At 53.3% G+C, this 20,779-nt stretch overlaps 1 protein-coding gene across 1 annotated transcript in view; it reads left to right on the plus strand.

The window, feature by feature from the left end:
• Positions 1 to 684: 684 nt before the first annotated feature.
• The window catches only part of LOC113408083 (rap guanine nucleotide exchange factor 3-like), a 49,596-nt gene continuing 29,501 nt past the window's right edge, over positions 685 to 20,779 (plus strand). The window contains exon 1 of the mRNA XM_029913617.1: positions 685 to 779. Coding sequence (XP_029769477.1) covers positions 696 to 779 — 84 coding nt within the window. The 5' untranslated portion in view covers positions 685 to 695. The remainder of the gene's footprint in view (positions 780 to 20,779) is intronic.

Here is a 20,779-nt window from a genome sequence, read left to right on the forward strand (position 1 = left end):
GGCCCCAGCGCCCGGTCCCTAGACGCGCTGCGCCGCGCGGGAGCGTTTACACGGGCTTGGGGCGCGCCGCTCCGGGGGCGTGGCGCTCGCCGCCCGGGCTGGAGGCTTTTCCAGCTGTGGAGTTTCGGGTCCTGTGCCAAGCGCTGGAGCGTCTCCTGCGCTCGCTCCCAGTTCCCCGCGGAGGGGAGGCGCAGCGGCCCGGCACGGAGCGTGTCTCCAGCCGGAGGCAGGGCTCAGGGAGCAGGATCCCGGCTCCCCACTGGTGCCCGGGAGCCATGGCTTTGCCCAGGGCACCCCCGGGGTCCTAAGCACCCCGACCCAAAAGGCGGGAGCGGTGGGGCTCTCCGCGGGCTGGGGCAGCCGGCGGGACACCTGGGAGCCGGACCCCGCGCCAGGCTGAGCCGCGGGACATGCAGGTGGGTGACGCACCGAGAGGGGACGGGACACGGAGCGAGTTCGCTGCTGGCTGCGATTCACGCTGGGGAGGTGGAGGGCAGAGAAAGCGGAAAGCCTGGGGGGGGGGTTGGCCAGAGCCTCCCCCGGGCCCAGGCTGAACGCCAAGGGTTTCTCTCTGCACACAGGTGGCCTGGGGCAGGCAGGGCAGGTGGCATGTCGGACCTCTCCTCGAGGACTTGCCAACGCCTCCCGGTGGGCTTGGAGACCCCACTGCTGAAGGGCATCTGCTCTTGAAGAAGATGCACTTGTTCCGGAGCTACAGCTACCAGATCCAGCTGGAGGGCGAGGCGGGCAGCCTGCCCAGGATACAGGGCATCCGATGGGTAACTACTGAAGCTGCTTCGTGTTGCCTTGCCTAGTGTTTGTGAGAGCTGCAGGTGTGCGTGCCAAGGTGCTGGCAGGGCTCTGCCTGTGGGGAAGGGCGGGGAGGGGATGGTTTCTTGTGACAGGCTCTGGGTGCAGGGAGCTGGCACTGAAGAATGAAGGTTAGTCAGGTTGGAGCAAGACTTTGTTTCATCCCTTGGGCCACTGCTGTAGCAATAACTCACTCCGTAACTGACTAGCAGAGCAAATTGACCTGGACACTGGCAAGTGCTTGGTGCCAGACCGTGGAAAGCCGTTCCCAAGGATTCTATGGACAATTGTGGTTTCTGGGGCTTAAGCAGCCAGGATCCTCTGAGATGTGTTTGACTGGGATATACTTCTAGGATTCCTAGTCTAGCCTAATTCAATCCAGCACGTAATGGGGCAGAGTTCAATGGGAAAGGTGCAGGAATGCCACCTCTGCACCCACCCTTCCCCCCACTCCTCCCCAGAACAGACACAGTTGAGTAGACTGTCTCCACCCATGAAGCCTTCCCTGGGGTGTGATTCTGTGTTGTCCTGCGGTTTGGGGAGCCATTTAGACTGCCCGCACACATTCTCGTTTGGTGGTATTTTACATCCACATGGCACTCGCTTTGCATGACTGCACCTGACTTCACCAGGGCCAGGCAAGGGGGAACTGGCCCCAATCCAGAGGGAAGAAGGGAGTTAGTCTCCATGGCCCAGTCAGGGCTTGGCCCCTCTGCTGAGACAGCCAGCGAGGGGGCTGGTTAGGATCAGTTGTTATTAGTGACAACCAGCTAGGAACCCAACTGAGACCCGCAAACTCAGCGCACAGAGGGGGCCTCCAAATCTGGAGTCAACAGGAATTTGAGGCAGCTTCCACTGCACTTCTGCTGCATCCTTCATAGTGTGTTGGGGTCTCAGGACTGGGGCCTGAGGGCAGATAGTGTGGGCTGGGGGTGGCACGAGGCTGATGGGAAGCAATCAGGAGGCAACCGGGAATAAAACCTCAGGGAGGGAGCCTGCCCAGTGATGTTCATGTGTGAAAGGTCAACCATGCACGGGATCTCTCAGCCAGGTTCGGTGCTTTACCATGTAAACGGCCCCTTCTCAGCAAAGTGTTCCCGCCGAAGCTGCTCTTCGTGTCTATCGGATTCAGGGGGACTCTTGTGCTTGCTATTCCGACTCCGGGGGAGGTGTGTGGGGGGGTCTGTCCAGCACCATTACCAGGTCTGCGATGTGCCAAGCCAGCAGTATGGGGGCGGGGGGGGGGGGGGGGGGCGCGGGGGTCTCTGAGGGCAGAACTTGGCCTGCAGAACCTTATTTCCTGGTGATGGCGCAGCCAAGGAAGATCCCTGGCGTGACTCTCTGGTCCCAGGATGGGGCTGCAGGGTCGGCAGTCAGAGAAAACAGCCTTCCCTTGTACACCTAAGCAAGGAGTCCTAAGGTGTCACTTTTCAGCGCAGAACTGCACTGGCATTTCCAAAGACAGTCCGATCTCCATGAGCGAGTCCCCAAATGGCCTAGGCCCTGGGCTGGGCTGGGGGGGGCAGCCTGGTACTCACTCCCTGCTGCTTCTTTCATGTAGGGTGATTTGGGGCAGGGCAAGGGACACTTCGGCAGACATGGCCTCAGCTGTTAGCGAAACCATTTCCCAAGCGATTGCCCCAGCTTGTTCTCCAGGTTCAGCTCTCACTGAGGCATGAAATCAGACCTGTGCTATTGTGCTTCAGTGCACAGCGGCTGTACTGAGTGTTTAAACAATCTACTTGGCCATGTCTTAGATTAGATTTAAGCCCTGAGCATGTGAACAGGAAACACCTCTACACCAATCTCTGCACCAGCAAATAACCCACACTGTCTCTGCCACACAAGATGTTTCATGGGCAGGATTTCCCTTGAGTTTCTGCTTCTTCCCCCTTAAATTAAAACTGCTCTAATTTATGCTGTGTCTCCTATTATCCTCTTTGTGCCCTGGGGAGCAGAGAATAGCTATAGTGCAGTTCACCCCTTCCCCACCCTCCTCATTCCTGGCAGGTCCCTCCATGCCAGCGGCTGGGACCAGGGCTGTACTCTGGCAGGGAGAACCCCTGTGCACGTGGCATTCCTGGTGTACATGAGAACTGGATCCCACATCTCTAACAGTGAGTCAGCCGGGGCAGTGTGTAGCCATCTGGCATGTCAGGTGCTATCCTGAGCACAGTGACCATGAGGAGTTAGGGACGGCATTTATGGTGGCCTGGAAGGCTGTCGATATCAGGGATGCTCAGAACACATGCACTGTGAACTGGCCCGTCTCTCAAGTGAATCCATGTCTGGATTTCTTTGCTTAAGGTTCCTCTCCCAGTGGGGTCTAAGTAAGAGCTGGTGACATTTTTCCAACAAGTTTTTCATTGAAAAATGGCCATTTTTTTCAAATATAATTCTTTTAAATGGAAAATTGTCCATTGTTGTGATTTTTAAAAAAGTGATTTAAAATATTTTTGTTTCTTGTTTCCTTTTCTTCCTCACCCCCCAGATCTTTTAGAAAATACATACAAAATGATGTGTCTAAATTAGCTGTTACCACTCAAGAAAGAGATCTTGGAGTCATTGTGGATAGTTCTCTGAAAACATCTGCTCAATGTGCAGCAGCAGTCAAAAAACCAAACAGAATGTTAGGAAGGGGATAGATAATAAGACAGAAATATCATATTGCCTCTGTATAAATTCATGGTACACCCACACCTTGAATACTGTGTGTAGTTCTGGTTGTCCCATCTCAAAAAAGGTATATTAACATGGAAAGGGTACAGAGAAGCACAACAAACATGATTAGGAATATGGAACAGTTTCCATCTGAGGAGACAGTAAAAAGACTGGGACTGTTCACTTTGGAAAAGAGACGACTAAGGGGGGGGATATAATAGAGGTCTATAAGATAATGACTGGTATGGAGAAAGTCAATAAGGAAGTGTTATTTACCCCTTCACATAACATGAAAACTAGGGGTCACTCAATGAAATTAATAGGAAACAGGTTTAAAACAAACAATAGGAAGTCCTCCTTCACACAACACACACTGAACCTGGGGAACTCGTTGCCAGGGGAGGTTGTGAAGGAAGTATAAGTGGGTTTAAAAAGAATGAGATAAGTTCATGGGGGATAGGTCCATCAATGGCTATTAGCCCAGACAGTCATGGCGCAACCCCATGCTCTGGGTGTCCCTAAATCTCTGACTGCTAGAAATTGGGAGTGGACAACAGGGGATTGATCCCTTGATAATTGCCCTGTTCTGTTCATTCCTTCTGAAGCATCTGGCACTGGCCACTGTGGGAACACAGGATACTGGGCAAGATGGACCATGGATCTGCCTCAGTAAGGCTGTTTTTATGTTCTTAAAATCATTCACCATCCACCCCTGAAAATGCCGGGGGGGCGGAGGGGAAGATGGTGCTTGATAAGTTTATGAAGGGGCTGATCTGGCGGGATTGCCTGTGATAGCAAGGGACTGGACTTGATGACGCGGTCCTGTGTTCCTAAAAGAAAATAAGGAAAAAACAAAAAAATGAAAATGTCAAAATAAAAATGCATATTTTTTCCCCAAAAATTGCACACGCAAAGAAATGGAAAATAAAATTCAAACTGGGTTGAATCTGGTGAAATAGATATGACCTGGGAGTTTCCAGTGTCCGTGGGAAATCACTGTAAGGTCCTTGGCCTGACACTGATCTCAACCCCTTGGGTCTGGGCTCTGTTACACCGGCACATGTAGGGCTGCAGGGATGTCACCCCAATGGGATGGTGCCAGAGTCTTGTTTCCTTAAACCTCCAGCAAGTTGCCCAGCCCAAGCGAAGGGGCGGCTCTGCCCTTAATTTAGGACAAAACTGTGCCTGGCCTTTCCCCACCCCACACAAGGGCTAAAGCCTACAGCACCCCAGGGCACACACTGCTGCAAATGCGGAGGTGGCAGGGGGAGAAGGCAGCCATGCTGCCTAAGGAGCTGGCTGGACCTGGCGTGGGAGCAGGCAGCTTCCCCTGTGTTCTCTGTTGCTCTGGGAGACCCATCCCTTTGGAGCTGCCCTTGCGGCTCTGGGTAAACACCACAGTCTTGCCCTCTCTCTCAGCCTGCTTTTGCAGCGTTGAGCGTTTGCAGTCAAACATCAGCCTATGTGCTTTTCTGTGCCAGGGCTGCAATGCATGTCATTGTGGGGGGTGGGGAGGGGAAGTCATTTCAGAGCATCCTGTCAGGCTCTGGGGGTCTGAGATTCCCCTTGCCCCCACATGTATTTTGCCATGGCCTGGAGTCCCTGAACTCTGGGATCGTATACAGCTCCCGGAGGGGTGCGGAGCCCTTGTTGAAGGTTCTGGGGAGGACCCCGTGGCCCAGGGCTGCAGAGGAAGGCACCCTGCATGGGTGGGCCTCACGCTGGTTTCTTGCCATCCTGTTTGAGGCTGCGGAAGGGCGAGGGCCTTCACAAGAGCCTTAAGGACTGAAATAGCTTTGTTGTTGTCCCTGAGATCCCAAACAAAGGCCAGCGCGAGAGCAGAGCCGCGGTCCCAGGGCTTGGCCAGGTGCCCAGAGCTGCCGGATTTCTGGAGACAGACAGGATCTCGAGGCCCTTGCAGCCGGGCAGCAGGAAGATGGAAAAGGGTGACTCCTTAGGAAGCTGCCTGGAGACAGCAGCTGAGATGCTGGGACAAATTGGGCAGGGGCCAGGTGGGGATGATCAGCAAGTCAGGGAGGGAGTGAGGCGAGCAGAGCAGCAGTCCTTGCAGAGAAAGCTGGGGCGCAAGCAGTGGCAGGGCTGGGAGGGCAGTGGCGGGGCAGGGCCAGCTGGGCGGGTGGTAGCGGGGTAGGGCTGGCCTGGCGGGGGGTGTTTGGGAAGTGCTATGGCAGCAAAAGGAGTGCGGCACAAACCTGCTTTAGACACAAAGGTCCCTTTGAGTGTCCAGGGAAACCACTCACTGGGAATGTTACTAGAATGAATGGGGGACAGTTCTAGAGCTGGTTGAATAATGAGAAAATCCTGGGTCCCAAACACTTCTGTGAATTAAAGCGCCCAATTCCTTTCCTTGTTCCTCACTGGATTCCAAGTGGCTGCCGGGCGCTGGTCTGGTGAACACATTTGTGAATCTTGAAAAGTTTCTCTGGTTTTAGTGCTAGTGCTGAGTTATGTGAAAACCCCGTGTTGGAAAGTGTGTTAGTCGCTCTTCTCTTTAAAATGGTTTCAGCTGGTTTGGAAAGGAGGGAGTGATTAGATCAAGGTCTGGCAGCCAGGACTCCTGGGTCCCATGGCTACGTGCCTTTGGGGAAGACACTTGTCCTCTCCGTGCCTCAGTTTCCCCATCTCTAACACGAGGATAATGCTTTCCAGCCTCACAGGAGGGGCTATTTCTGGAGCACTAGTGGCCTTCTGATGAACAGCACTAGCGCAAGGCAGGGCATGGCTCTGTGTTTGTGGAGAGCTGACCCCAGGAACTTAGCTGCTGTTCCTTATCACTCCAGCTGCCACCTGGGTAACTCCTGCCAGGCCACAGGCCTGCCTCTTATTTGTAAACATTTGCTTCGTAATTACAGGTGAGCTTCCTGCTCCATAAACCAGTCACGAGTCTCAGGAATGTTTGTACAGGGAGTGACAGTCTTGGTACCCAGAGGCTTGGGAGAGCTGGAGGGTTTGGGGAGCTGCTGACCATGGGGGTGTTTGGGGCCATACTTCCATGTGCCTCGCCCAGGCCAAGTAGGGGGTGAGGGGTAGAGCTAGGGTACCCCAGACCTTGTAAAAAATTTTTTAAAAGCTCAGTTTTTCACTCTCCACGAACCTTCTCCCCCTCCGCCACTGAGCAGAAGCGGCAAGGGCCATTTGGCTCCTATTTGCAGGTTCCACAGGGCTCACTGGAGGGGTGGGCTCAGTTTTTGCTGCATTCATTGATGCAGCATTTGTGGGCCCCAGCCATGGGCCAGAGGAAAGGAAAGGGTCTCTGGGTAATTATACTTGCCTCTTGACATCATTAATTGGAGGGTCCTGTAAACCCCCTCCCCCACATCTGCCTGCTGCTTACGCTGTCTGTCTCTCCCTCTCCCCTGTCCTTTAGGCACCCCTATGACAGGCTAACACAGTGGTTCTCAACCTTCTGGGGCTCAGGACCCATTTGTCAGTGTTGATGGTCTGTCGCGACCCGGGGGGTGGAGGCCCTGGGATGGTTTCAGTGAGATCCTACCCCCCTTGGGGGGGTTGGGCCCTGCCTGGCACTCACCCCACAGTGGTGGCTCCTGCAGCTCCTGTGCTGTGGGGCTAGTTGGGCTTGGCTCTTGGCTCCAGGCATTGTAATCTCTGGGGCTGCAGCACCGCTCAGGTTTGGCCCCGCCCCCCTGACTGGACCCAATGTGTGTGAGTGGAGTTGTGACCTAGCTCATAGGGTGGCAGTGCCACTCACCCACATTTGCCCATGATGACGGGCTCCCGTCATCATGACGGCTGGGCCAAACCTGAGTGGCGCTGGGAGCCCAGAGGTTGCCGTGTCTGGAGCAGGGAGGTGAGCCCAGCCAGCCACGTGGGACAGGAGCCACCGGAGCTGTCATGCGACTCCTTGAAACATTCTGGCGACCCAATTTCAGGTCCCCAGCCCGGGGTTGAGCACCCGGGTCTAACAGGTGGGGTGAGGGTTGGTGTGTGTTGCTCTCTTTGGAGGCTGGGTCTGGAGAAGGTCAGAGCGATTCTTCCCTCGACAATGGAATTGGGGATGTGGTGGAGTGGCCATGGGTGAAAGGGACCAGATAGGGGACGGGGCCTCTTAGTCCCTCCAGCACTGTCCTGGCAAAGGACTAGATGGGCCAGGAGCTGCTCACCCACCCTGGAGTTCATTGCAGACCCTGGAGATGGGAAAGGGCCATGAAGCTGTTTTCTCCTTCCGCTAAATGAGTGGTTCTCAACCTGCAGCCCACAGGCCACTTGCGGCCCAATCAGCACAGAGCAGCGGCCCATATGATATCCTCAGGGCCATAGGGATAGTATTGGATGCAGCCCACGTAACACATTGTGGGCCACATATGCGGCCCCGTGGTAAATAGGTTGAGAACCACTGCCCTAAATGATGTTTCTAAGTGAAGTTTGAACTTATAATACGATTTTGAAGTGAGATCCAGATTCTGCCTAGCCCAGTGCCTGCCCACAGCTCCCGTGCCTGTGCTGTGTGCGGCTCAGCTGCCGGAACTGCCTCTGTCATTAGCATGAGAGACAAGGGGGTGAGCACCAAGGAGTTAATGAGGAGGCCAGTGCATAGGCAGTGGGAAACCCTCACCCCCACCCCCTCCCCGGGCTGGGGATCCCTCTTACTCTCTCTGGGTTAATGTTAGACGCTCACTCCAGTCTTGTCTAATACAACACATAGAAAACAGGTCTGACAGGTCCCTTCAGCTCTGCTTCAGGCCCTGGTTTACTCAGCACACGTGGCCCCAGCTGGCGGTAGATGAAAGATGGTATTTTTACAGGACACACTGATGTTCAGCAAGGATAAGCTAGTGCAGCGGTCCCCAAACTTTTGAGGGTCGTGCCTCCCCTTCCCCCGTCTGCAGCCCCGTGCAGCCAGGACCAGGAACGGGGCTGTGGCTCTGGGGGAGGGGGGGCATGGATGGGGTAAGGGGGCCTAGGCAGGGGCTGCTGCTGGGTCTGGGTCTAGGGCTGGAGTCACATCCAGGGGCCAAGGCTGGGGGCAGGAGCAGAGCCACAGCCAGGCTGTGATGGGGGCCAGAATCGCGCCGAGACTGGGGACGGGGTCAGGCATGGGGCTGGGAGCCATGGCTGGGGGCAGGGTGGAACTGGAGCAGAGCTGGGGGCTGGGCAGGGCTGGGTGGCGCTCACAGTTTGGGGACCTCTGCATTAGCGACTGGAGACATTGGTGAATGAGTGCATCAGGGCCCCTGAGGAGCTACACAATGGCCTCGCCTCTGAGCCGGGTTCAGAGGAGTTCTTGAAGTGAACCCGAAACCAAAAAGTGCACATGGATGAGCACTGCCTTCTTCGCACGGTGTGAATAACTGCTCTCCCTTGGGGCCAGACCGTGCCCCACAGCTCAGCCCTGCGTAGGGCCAGCACCGTTCCAAGCGCTCCCAGCTCCCATCTGCTTAGGGCACGGGTGGCCAACGTGTGGCTCCGGAGCCACATGCGGCTCTTCAGAAGTTAATATGCGGCTCCGTGTATAGGCACCGACTCTGGGGCTGAAGCTACAGGCGCAAACTTTCCAATGTGTCGGGGGTGCTCACTGCTCAACCCCTGGCTCTGCCACAGGCCCTGCCCCCACTCCACCCCTTCCCACCCCCTCTGCCGTGCCCTCGCTCCTCCCTCCTCCCCCAGATCCTCCTGCACGCCATGAAACAGCTAATCGGGGGGGAGGGGGAGGCGCTGATCGGTGGGGCTGCTGGTGGGTGGGAGGCGCTGGGAGGAGCTGATGCGGGGCTCAGCTGTATTACTGTGGCTCTTTGGCAATGCACCTTGGTAAATTCTGGCTCCTTCTCAGGCTCAGGTTGGCCACCCCTGGCTTAGGGTGACCATATTTTCCCAAAGGGAAAACGGGACAACCCTGGGCTGGCCTGAGGCTCCCACTCCCCCAGGCAGATGTGAGGCTGGCTGCATGGGACCAGTGGTCCGATCCTCCCTGCTGCCTGCCCACATGTAGGGCCAGTCTGAGCCCGCCCGCTACCTGCCTCCGTGTGGGGCTGTTTGAGGCCCCCCTTTTCCTTCTGCACACTGGGTGGACTGGCCAACCCAACCCTAGCCTCCAGCGCCCTCCCCCCATATGTTCCTCCCCATTCCCACTAGGGATGATCAGTTGGCAAGAACAAATGGGACAAATGCTCAGTTTTGTCAAAAAAGTCGGGATGGCCGTGACAGGGCCCAAAAAAGGGACTGTCCCGGCCACAACTAGATGTATGGTCACCCGCTCTGCTCTGGGGCAGGAGTACGTCACTTCTCCCTTTCCAGGGCACTGTTTACTGCCCCTGCAGGCCTGGACAACTCTGGCATGGGAGGGCTGCTGTGGGCACAGGCACTGACTTTTGGTTTTCCCAGTGGGTGCTCCATCCCCACTCCACCTCCTCCCCCAAGGCCCCGCCCTCGCATCACCTCTTTCCGCACCTGTTCTGCTCCCTCCCCCGAGGCCGCCTGCCCACTGATTGCTGCTCTCCGCCCTTCCGCAAGTGCCTCCCACCAAATAGCTGATGGGTGGCCCTGCCCAACAGCTCTGGCTGGTGGGTGCTGAGCACCCCCTATTTTTTGTGTGAGTTGGAGTCGGCGCCTATGACTGTGGGAGAAGGTCACAAGTGTGAAGATGGCCTTGCCCAAGGGGGATGGAGAGAGCCTGAGTTCCCCTCAGTAGTCCCCCCACCCACCATATGTTCCCACAAGGGTCTGGAGCCTGGGTATGGCTGGGGGATTCCGGCATGGCTGGGGGATTCCAGCATGGCGCAAACTGCATAGAAGCTAGGCCTGTATTGCAGCCACCACCTGCAATGCCTGTGGCAGACGGGAGGCACGTCGGGTGATCACAGATAACAATTTGAGTCATCAGGATGTTCCGGGCCACGCCTGCTCTGCTCATAAAGTTACTGGCACACGATGTTGCTCGGGCTGAGTCAGCAGAACCAATGCTGTCATGCCACACATGGGCCTGCGGGATCAGGAAGTGCAGTTGCAGCTGGGAGCCTCGGTGCTTCGGCAAGGAGTGAGGGATGAAGCTGCCACTGATGCTGGTTGCAGTGATTTGCAGTTAGTGGGGACGGTCAGAGAATGCGCTTGGCGGGGCTGTGGGTGCAGAGCCTGCTCCTGCAGTGGAAACCCCCCCCCCGCAATTTGGTTTGTTCTGCATGTTATTTCAGTGCAGCCGCAGAGGCACCATTTCAGATTTGGAGGGGAGGGGCAACTTTAACCGTGATTCCAGGGGCTATGTAGGCACCTGAAAACTCCAGTTGTTTCTGCAGATAATAATTTAGAAATAAGCCGAGAGAAGCACTGTATCTAATTCCTATATAAAGAAAGAAAATTAAATAAATATTAGACCCACTCAGTTCTAATACTAACATGTTCTGACAGCTTGTGTCAAGTCACTTAAGGGACACTGGTTAGGTTTCAAATTGTAATGTATATTTTTACCTTGTTACTACCTCTTGAATACAATAGTTGAAATAATTGTAGAAAAATCTAGAAGACTTTCTATCACTTTTTTGCAGTTCACAAAGCTTGGAATAGATCATTTAACTTTTGGAAACATCCTACTAGGGCAAGGCCCCATGAGTTTATACTGCACCTGCCTGGGGCTCTACGGGTGCTACCCCAAACAAATAATCGACTAGACATTCACTTTAAACAGGAGTGAAACTGACACTTTAAAGTCACTTTCAAAGGATTGTCAAGCCCAAATGTTCAAAATCATGAGATTGGCTTTACAATCATGAGATTATGTAAAAATAACAACTTTGAGGGGCCACAGGGACGTGTCGGCTGCTTCCGGGAGCAGTGCGGGGCCAGGGCAGGCAGGGAGCCTGCCTTAGCCCTACTGCGCCACCAGACTTTTAGCACCTAAAATCTCCCAGTTTGGCTTCAGTAGGAGATAGGGCCTGATTCCAGGAGACTCCCAGTGAAACCAGAAGGGTTGGCAACCCTACACGGGAACATCACAACCAGCCATCTCTGGAATGAAAGAGAAGTTCACAGTCTGTCCCTCATATGTCCCACGCCTCCTGCCCAGGCCTGGCTGGGTGCCGCAGGTTGGTCACTCACTCTGGCGGTGGCCACATGCCTTCAGGCTCTAGGTGGCAGGACCTTCTTCCCAGCGTGCCCCCCCCTCTCCACCCCATCCCACCCCAGCCTGGCCTGCAAGCCCTTTTGGCTGGGGGCGTCTCCCTGCACTGGGCCTGCTGCCCAGGGTGCCCCCTTGCTCTCCCCAGCTATTCACTGCACCCAGTTCCAGACGGCTCCAGCCCCAGCTCTACTCTGCCTCCTGAGCTGCTTCTCAGGCTTCCGCTCTCTCCTTAGCTCAGCCCCAGAGAATTCCAGTTCTCACGGAGGACGGTCTCCTGACTGCCTCATTAGCCTGCCCGCCCTGTCAATCAGGCTGACCTGGACCATTGATCTCTCCCCATTGCCCCTGGGGACTGTCAGTCTCAGGGTTTTGGCTTCCCATTGACCCTTCCCCTTTCTTTTGGTACCGGAAGATTATAGAATATTAGGGTTGGAAGAGACCTCAGGAGGTCATCTAGTCCAATCCCCTGCTCAAAGCAGGACCAACACCAACTAAATCATCCCAGCCAGGGCTATGTCAACCTAGGCCTTAAAAACCTCTAAGGATGGAGATTCCACCAACTCCCTAGGTAACCCATTCCAGTGCTTCACCACCCTCCTAGTGAAATAGTTTTTCCTAATATCGAACCTAGACCTCCCCCACTGCAACTTGAGACCATTACTCCTTGTTCTGTCATCTGCCACCACTGAGAACAGCCGAGCTCCATCCTCTTTGGAACCCCCCTTCAGGTAGTTGAAGACTGCTATCAACTCCCCACCCCCACCCCCCAACATCCAATCCATACTTCTTTAACTTGCTGGCAAGAATACTGTGGGAGACAGTATCAAAAGCTTTGCTAAAGTCAAGATATATCACGTCCACCGCTTTCCCCATATCCACAGAGCCAGTTATCTCATCATAGAAGGCAATCAAGATGGTCAGGCATGACTTGCCCTTGGTGAATCCATGTTGACTGTTCCTGATCACCTTCCTCTCCTCCAAGTGCTTCAAATGGATTCCTTGAGGATCTGCTCCATGATTTTTCCAGGGACTGAGGTGAGGCTGACTGCTCTGTAGTTCCCTAGATTCTCCTCCTTCCCTTTTTTAAAGATGGGCACTACATTAGCCTTTTTTCAATTGTCTGGGACATCCCCCAATCATCACGAGTTTTCAAAGATAATGGCCAATGGCTCTGCAATCACATCCTCCAACTCCCTCAGCTGCATTAGATCCGGACCCATGGACTTGTGCATGTCCAGCTTTTCTAAATAGACGGCCAACCAAAACCCCCCACTAAGTTTTAGTAAGGGGCCAACAATCCCCTCACACATGTCATCACTGTAGCTCACCTATGAAACTGCTGCACTTCATCTGTAGTGGCCAGGAAAACATGATAAAATAGTTATTTAAAAGTCAAATAAAACACTGATGCCAAACAAAGCGGTGTCCCTGGAGCTGGCTTACCGAGCACTGGCAGTACTTACTACCAGGCAAGGACTGTGGCTGTTCGTTAGTGTCTTGGGGAATCTGCAGGGTCCCTGCAGCTTCCCGAGACAGGAGTGGGTGCAGTTCTAGGTGGTGTCTCTTGCTCAGTGACCAGCTGGTGCTGCCGCTCAAGAGGGACTCTCCCACTTTCTGTAACTGACATATATCCGACAGTGAGTCTCAAACCACACCTCCAGGAAACGTGAACTTTTCCGGAAAGAAGTGGGCTGTGCCATTACCAGGCATAAAGGATGCACAAATAGAGCTAAATGGGGAACACTTTCACTAGCAAGCGCGGGGGGGTTCATGGATCTGTGGCATCCTGTCCCCACTACTGCCCATTCTGTACAGTGCCAGCGCTTTGGGCTACCTCACTGAAAAGGGACATCGCTGGACATGAGCCAAAGGATGGGAAAATGCTTTCCAGCAGTTGAACTCACTCAGTGCTTCCTTCGCCAGCTGACATATCTTCTGACCCCACTGCCGTGGTCAGCACTCTTGGAAACCAGGAGGACGAGGGAGAGAGTATTTGTACCAGTCGGAGCTGAAGAGGGACATGGTGTTGTCACATGAGGAGATCTCTTGGCCACGAGTCCTCTTGTCATTTCCTCTTTGAGGAAGATTGTATCTTTCAAATCATCCATGCAACTTGGGAGCGACTATAGGCCCCACGGGATAACTGGCTTTGCACTCACATCATTTCCTCCTTCTCCCAGGAGCTCTCGGGAACTCCGATGCCTTGTGGAGATGACCATGTGTGGCTGGCTGCAAGCTCTGCTTAGGGATGGGGCAGTGAAAACATCTGCATCATGGCAGCACTGCCAAGGGGCTTACCGAGATATGGTAAATCAGAGAACTAGGAGATCACATTCTCACGTTCACTACTGCTTCTGAAGTGCACCCTTCAGCCCCCCAAAAGTGGGGTATTTGAGAACTTCACAATGATGAGAGTAAATGTCCTGTAGCATCATTTGCAGCCAGATGGAACGATACGAGAGACAGAACTGAGTTCCTTGGAGCTGAGTCACTCTTCCCAACACCACTTTACAGGCTGCAGGACCACCGGGCCAGATCCTGCACTGTGGTGCAATGGCAGCACAGATTCTGGCTGGCGAGGTTGAGTGAATCTGTATCCAAGAGGATCACTCAGTGCTCAGGGGATCTTTCAATGACATAGTGCCAGCATAGAGATCCCTTCACTGCCAGCCTCCATGCTGCCAATGGAGGGAGCATGGCCAGGGGGCCATTACACTCTGCTGGTTCCTGGTTCAGGTTTTGGCCCCAATCCGCCTAAGGGCGTCTCTCAGTTATGCATTGGAACTGGTCTGGTTCCCAGTGGTCCCAGGACTGGGGAGAGCAGGAGTGGTGAGCTCCATGATTTGTACACCTGTGGATCTAATTATCCCCTTCCCTGTCACTTACATCTGTGTACAGCAGGTGTAAAACACCCCCGGAACACAACTGTCCTCTCACTTTCACCAGCACCTGCATTTCACACTCACTTTGCACAGCTGTGAATGGCTGCAGCAAGCAGGAGAAATCCAGGCCAGCTGGGACTCTTGAGACATGACAAAGAGAAGGCGAAACCCCACCTGGGACTAGCGTCAAGCTGCCATGAAGGCAAGTGGAGGAGCTCCGTCTTTGAGTCACAAGTTAAAACTACCGGCCACCTGGGAATCAGCAGAATGCCCGCAAAGCTCCATTGAACTGATTGGCTGGGATGTGTGAGCCGCACAAGGACTGTGCTACAGGCCAGACTGAAAAGCACCAAGGGGCAGAATTATTGATGATACGCATGGCTTGCTGCCCATGTCAGAATCTGGTAGCTGAGACATAATGAGTGCCATGAATATTTCACTCCACGGCCTGAGGTCCAGCCCTGGTGGCTGAAATGCGGCTCAGTCTCAACATTCAGGGGGCCAGGTCAGTTTCACTCTCCTCTGGGAAGTTACCCCCAAGAAAAGGCGGAACATTTCTGGAGCATTAGCAGAATCCCAAGCTGTCCATTTAGACTGGAAGTGTGAGGAACCTCCGAGTCCTATTCTGTTTGTGCAGAAATCCACTGGCTAGAGCAGGCATTCAGAGTCCTTCAGCTATAGCGCCCTGGTGATGTGCCAGGTCTATGCTGCTGAGTCCATGAACTTATCAGTTCTTTCTTATGCTGGTTTTCCATTGGGCCAGACCCTCCTCAGCTGCTGTAAATAAGTAAAGTCTAGTCAGGACAGTGGAGCTAGGGGGTCTTACACCAGCGGGGGATCATGCCGGCTGTTTGTCTTTATGAGATGAGAATCAGGCAAACTGAAGCAACTGCTCAGGTTGGTTATAGTGCAGGAATCTCTTCCCCCGCCCCCCTGGTGAGTGAAAAGCAGATAAATCCTTGTCACTGGTTCAGTGGGTGACGTGACCCAGCAGAGACCAAGAGCCGATTGTGCAAAGATTGAAGCCAGTGTCTGAAGTTGTTGCAGGGTTGCCATGGGAACTTGGGATTGACTCTCCTTTCTCTGCTCTTTCCAGTTTGCTCCTCATGCTGGTTATGTGGGAGGCAGGGGGTGCGGTGCCAGGGGGTGCGCTTTGCTGTCCTTTGGGCCGGTTATAACCTGAGGGTCGTTTGGATGCATCATGTAGCCAGGGCTGGGCTGCTGTGTTATGCCTGGTTTGTTCAAACACGGAGGGTCTGTCTCCACTGCAGCTGCGCGTGAGCCCTGAGCCTGGGTAACAGACACATGCTAGCTCTGCCTGAGCTACCGCACTGAAAACAGCAGTGTGGATGTTGTGGCGTAGGCGCTGGCTCGGGTTAGCCACCCGCGTACGGACCCAGGAGTCAGGCAGGCTTGGCTCAGACGGCTAACCCGTGCCGCAGTGTCCACACTGCTGTTTCTAGCGCAGTAGCTCAAGCAGAGCTAGCGTGTGGCTGTCTACCTGGGCTGGGAAACTCGCTCCCATGTGCAATGTAGATATATGTGGGGGCTCCTAGCATTGAGCTATCCCAAGCTCGCCAGGCTAGAAAATGTCATCTGCTCAGTCCATGTTACTTCAGTCAGAAGTGCTGGGCTGGGAGCAGAGACCCCTGGGTTCATAGGCGCCGACTTCCCCTCTGCCCGGTGGGTGCTCGACCCCTCCTGGCCCCACCCCTTCCCTGCCTCTTCTCGCCTCTGCACCGCCCTTGCCCCGCCCCCATTCCACCCCCTTCCCCCAAGTCCCCGCCCTGCCTCTTCTCCACCCCCCCCCCCGAGCATGCGGCATCCCCGCTCCTCCCCCTCCCTCCCGGAAAGTCTGAAGCGCCACCAAACAGCTGTTAGGCAGCGGGAAGCACTGGGAGGTAGGCGGAGGAGCAGGGACGTGGTGTGCTTAGGGGAGGAGGTGGGGCCAGGGCAGGGGGTGAGGGGAGCTTGGCTGCCTGTGAGTGCAGAGCACCCACTAATTTTTCCCCGTGGGTGCTCCAGCCCCAGAGCACCCACGAAGTCAGCGCCTATGGCTGAGTTAGATTCTCTGAAGTGGGCGGGGGAGGGAGGGAACGACAGCTCACAGGGGCTGGTCACTACAGTCCTTTCCAACCTCAGACTCTGCGCATCTGTGCAGAAATGCGGTTACTTCAGTACTGCAGCTTTGCGTTACTTTGCACTGCGCACATTACGGAAGGTCTTTAATTATTTGTCAGCTTGGAATGTAACCCTTCTGTCAGGTGGAGTTGGCAACTACAAGGGCCAGGTTCAATATCTAGGGGTTCCTCCTAACAATACAGAACAGAACCAGTTTGAGCCTCCACCCAGAAATCTGGGGAAATTAAACCCCACTTGTGGGCATCTCTAAGGCCAGGTCTACACTACAGAGTTTTGTCGACAAAAGTTATGCTGCTTTAAGTAAACTGCTCTTGCATCTCCACACTATGCTCCTTGTGTCGGCAGAGTGCATCCACACGAGCAGCACTTGCATTGATACAGAGATCAGTGCACTATGGATAGCTATCTCGCTGTGCAACTGGCGTCAGGGTGCTTTGGGAATGGTTTACAATGCTTCATGGGGCAGGTACAGCATCACATGATGCAGTGAGACAAAAATGCATCCTTTAAAAAGTGGAATTTAAATCTTAGTGAGGAAAATAGAAAGGAGTACAAACTCTGGCAAGTGAAGTGTAAAAATATAATTAGGAAGGCCAAAAAAGAATTTGAAGAACAGCTAGCCAAAGACTCAAAAAGTAATAATATATATATTTTAAGTACATCAGAAGCAGGAAGCATGCTAAACAACCAGTGGGGCCACTGGATGATCGAGATCCTAAAGGAGCACTCAAGGACAATAAGGCCATTGCGGAGAAACTAAATGAATACTTTGCATTGGTCTTCATGGCTGAGGGTGTGAGGGAAATTCCCAAACCTGAGCCATTCTTTTTAGGTGACAAATTTGAGGAACTGTCACAGATTGATGTGTCATTAGAGGAGGTTTTGGAACAAATTGATAAACTGAACAGGAATAAGTCACCAGGACCAGATGGTAATCACCAAAGAGTTCTGAAGGAACTCAAATGTGAAATTGCCCAACTACTAATTGAAGTTTGTAACCTATCATTTAAATCAGCTTCTGTACCAAATGTCTGGAGGATAAGTAATGTGACGCCAATTTTTAAAAAGGGCTCCAGAGGTGATCCTGGCAATTACAGGCCGGTAAGCCTGACTTCAGTACCGGGCAAACTGGTTGAAACTTTAGTAGGGAACAAAATTGTCAGACACATAGATGAACATAATTTGTTGGGGAAGAATCAACATGCTTTTTGTAAAGGGAAATCATGGCTCACCAATCTACTAGAATTCTTTGAGGAGGGTCAACAAGTATGTGGATGGGGGGAATCCAGTGGATATAATGTATTTAGATTTTCAGAAAGCCTTTGTCAAGGTCCCTCACCAAAGGCTCTTAAGCAAAGTAAGCTATCATGGGATAAGAGGGAAGGCTCTCTCATGGATTGGTAACTGGTTAAAAGGTAGGAAACAAAGGGTAGGAATAAATGGTCAGTTTTCAGAATGGAGAGAAGTAAATAGTGGTGTCCACCAGGGGTCTGTACTGGGACCAGTGCTATTCAACATTCATAAATGATCTGGAAAAAGGGGTAAACAGTGAGGTGGCAAAATTTGCAGATGATACAAAACTACTTTGAGCAGGGGATTGGACTAGATGACCTCCTGAGGTCTCTTCCAACCCTAATATTCTATGATTCTATACTCAAGATAGTGAAATCCCAACCAGATTGCAAAGCGCTACAAAAGTGGGTGACTGGGCAACAAAATGTCAGATGAAATTCAATGTTGATAAATGCAAAGTAACGCACATTGGAAAACATCCCAACTATACATAATGATGGGTCTACATTAGCTGTTACCACTCAAGAAAGATCTTGGAGTCATTGTGGCTAGTTCTCTGAAAACATCCACTCAATGTGCAGCGGCAGTCAAAAAAGCTAACAGAATGTTGGGAATCATTAAGAAAGGGATCAGACAGAAAATATATTACCTGTATATAAATCTATGGTATGCCCTCATCTTGAATACTGCGTGAAGATGTGGTTGCCCCATCTAAAAAAAGATATATTGGAATTGGAAAAGGTTCAGAAAAGGGCAACAAAAATGATTAGGGTATGGAACAGCATCCTTATGAGGAGTGATTAATAAGACTGGGTCTTTTCAGCTTGGAAAAGGGACGAGTAAGGGGGGATATGATAGAGATCTATAAAATCATGACTGGTGTGGAGAAAGGAAATAAGGATCTCATAAACACAAGAACTAGGGGTCACCAAATGAAATGAATAGGCAGCAGGTTTAAAACAAACAAAAGGAAGTATTTTTTTCACACAATGCACAGTCAGCCTGTGGAACTCCTTGCCAGAAGATATTGTGAAGGTCAAGACCATAACAGGATTCAAAAAAGAACTACATAAGTTCATGGAGGACAGGTCCATTAATGGCTATTAGTCAGGATGGGCACGGATGGTGTCCCTAGCCTCTGTTTGCCAGAAGCTGTGAATGGGCGACAGGGGGATGATTACCTGTTCTGGTCATTCCGTCTGGGCCACCTGGCACTGGCCACTGTCAGAAGACAGGATGCTGGGCTAGATGGACCTTTGGTCTGACCCAGTATGGCTGTTCTTATGTAGGTTTCTCAATCCCGTTGTTCCATGGGCATCCTACTAGATTGGTGCCAGCCGCTTTTCAACTGAAACATATGTTGGGGAGGGAGGGTGAAAGAGAGGGAGAGTGTGTGCGCGCGCATGGGTGGCAGGTTTATACATTTTTTGGTGGTGCCTTGTACAGGTCCGCAGAGCTGTCCTGTCCATAAGACGGACCAGGGCAACCGCCTCGGGACCCGCGCTTTGGGGGCCCCCGCACTTCAGGGGGATGCAGGGTCCAGGGTGGCCTGGGAGGTTGCAGGGGGCCTGCCGCTGGCAGCAGTGAGCAACCCAGCCCCAGGCCGCCCCACTCCATGCCACCCCGCCGGCTCCCGGCCTCACTCCAGGTAGGGGGCGGAAGCCGGAAAGAGACAGGGCGAGGACTTGGGGGAAAAGGGTGGAATGGGGGGTGGGGCAGGGGCAGACTGGGGCTGGGTCATTCGCTGCTGCCAGTGCCAGGCCCCCCGCTGTCCCCTCAGGCTGCCCTGGACCCCGCCTCCCAACAAAGCGCAGGGCCTGGGGTGGTCGCCCTGGTCCATCCTATGGATGGGACGGATCTGAAAATATAAGCCCAAACATTAGTCTGGAACATGGGCCCGGCTCCACCATTGGTGGAGCACGGGCACCACAGGCCCATATAACTCGCCGTCTATGTGTGTGTAGAGTGACCAGATGTCCCGATTTTATAGGGACAGTCCTGATTTTGGAGTCTCTCTTATATAGGCTCCTATTACCCCCCACACCCATCCCGATTTTTCACATTTGCTGTCTGGTCACCCTGTATGTGTGTGAGAGAGACAAACAGGGTGTGTGTTGGGGAAGTGTATGTGTTGAGGGAGAGTGTGTCAGTATGTGGTCTCTCAATTCAGACAGCAGCCTGAGCAACCAATCGGGGGGGGGGGGGAGAACCTCCCCCCTACATCAGCCCCCAGCTCTGCACAGCACTGCAGTCTCCCCCCTGCCCCGCAGCAGTAGCCCATTGTACCTGCCTGCTGCTGTGTTCCTAGTGCTGGGAAGAGCAGGGTTCCACATTCTCGTTTCTTTGATTCCCTCCAAGTTCTCCCACAGCCTCCTCAGCTGCCAGGAGCGGCATCTTCAGCAGCTCTGTGAGCTCTCCACACTGAGGAATGTCAAAGCTTCCAGCAGTGAGCAGAACTGTCACAGTGGGAATTGTGGGATACTGGGGGAGGCCAGTTACGTACCCAACGAATGGCAGCGCCTACACTGACGCGTTGCCACTCTAACTTTGCCGCAATAAGTTCTATGCCTCTTGTCGAGGTGGTTTTATTTTGTTGGCAAATCAGCAGAGTTTTGCTGCCAAGAGTAGCTTTGTAGTGCTTACATCTCCCCTGCTTTGTCGGCAAAAGCTGCCTTTTGCCGATAAAACTGTGTAGTGTAGACAAGGCCTAAGAGGCAATACTTCCCCACTCACAAGTCTGTGTATAACAAAAGAAATCTTCTATTAAAAAGGGAAAGGGAACCCAGCATTAATTTGGCAAATCACCACAGCCACATTCAAAAGCACATAACCTTGACCTCCACTGCTGCTGCTGACTCTGCAACTATCTCACTGCCACCACTGGCCGCTCACTGCTACCTCT

The sequence above is a fragment of the Terrapene carolina genome, unplaced genomic scaffold (genome assembly GCF_002925995.2).
Source record: "Terrapene carolina triunguis isolate 2854851 unplaced genomic scaffold, T_m_triunguis-2.0 Scaffold746, whole genome shotgun sequence".
Classification (NCBI taxonomy): Eukaryota; Metazoa; Chordata; order Testudines; family Emydidae; genus Terrapene; species Terrapene triunguis.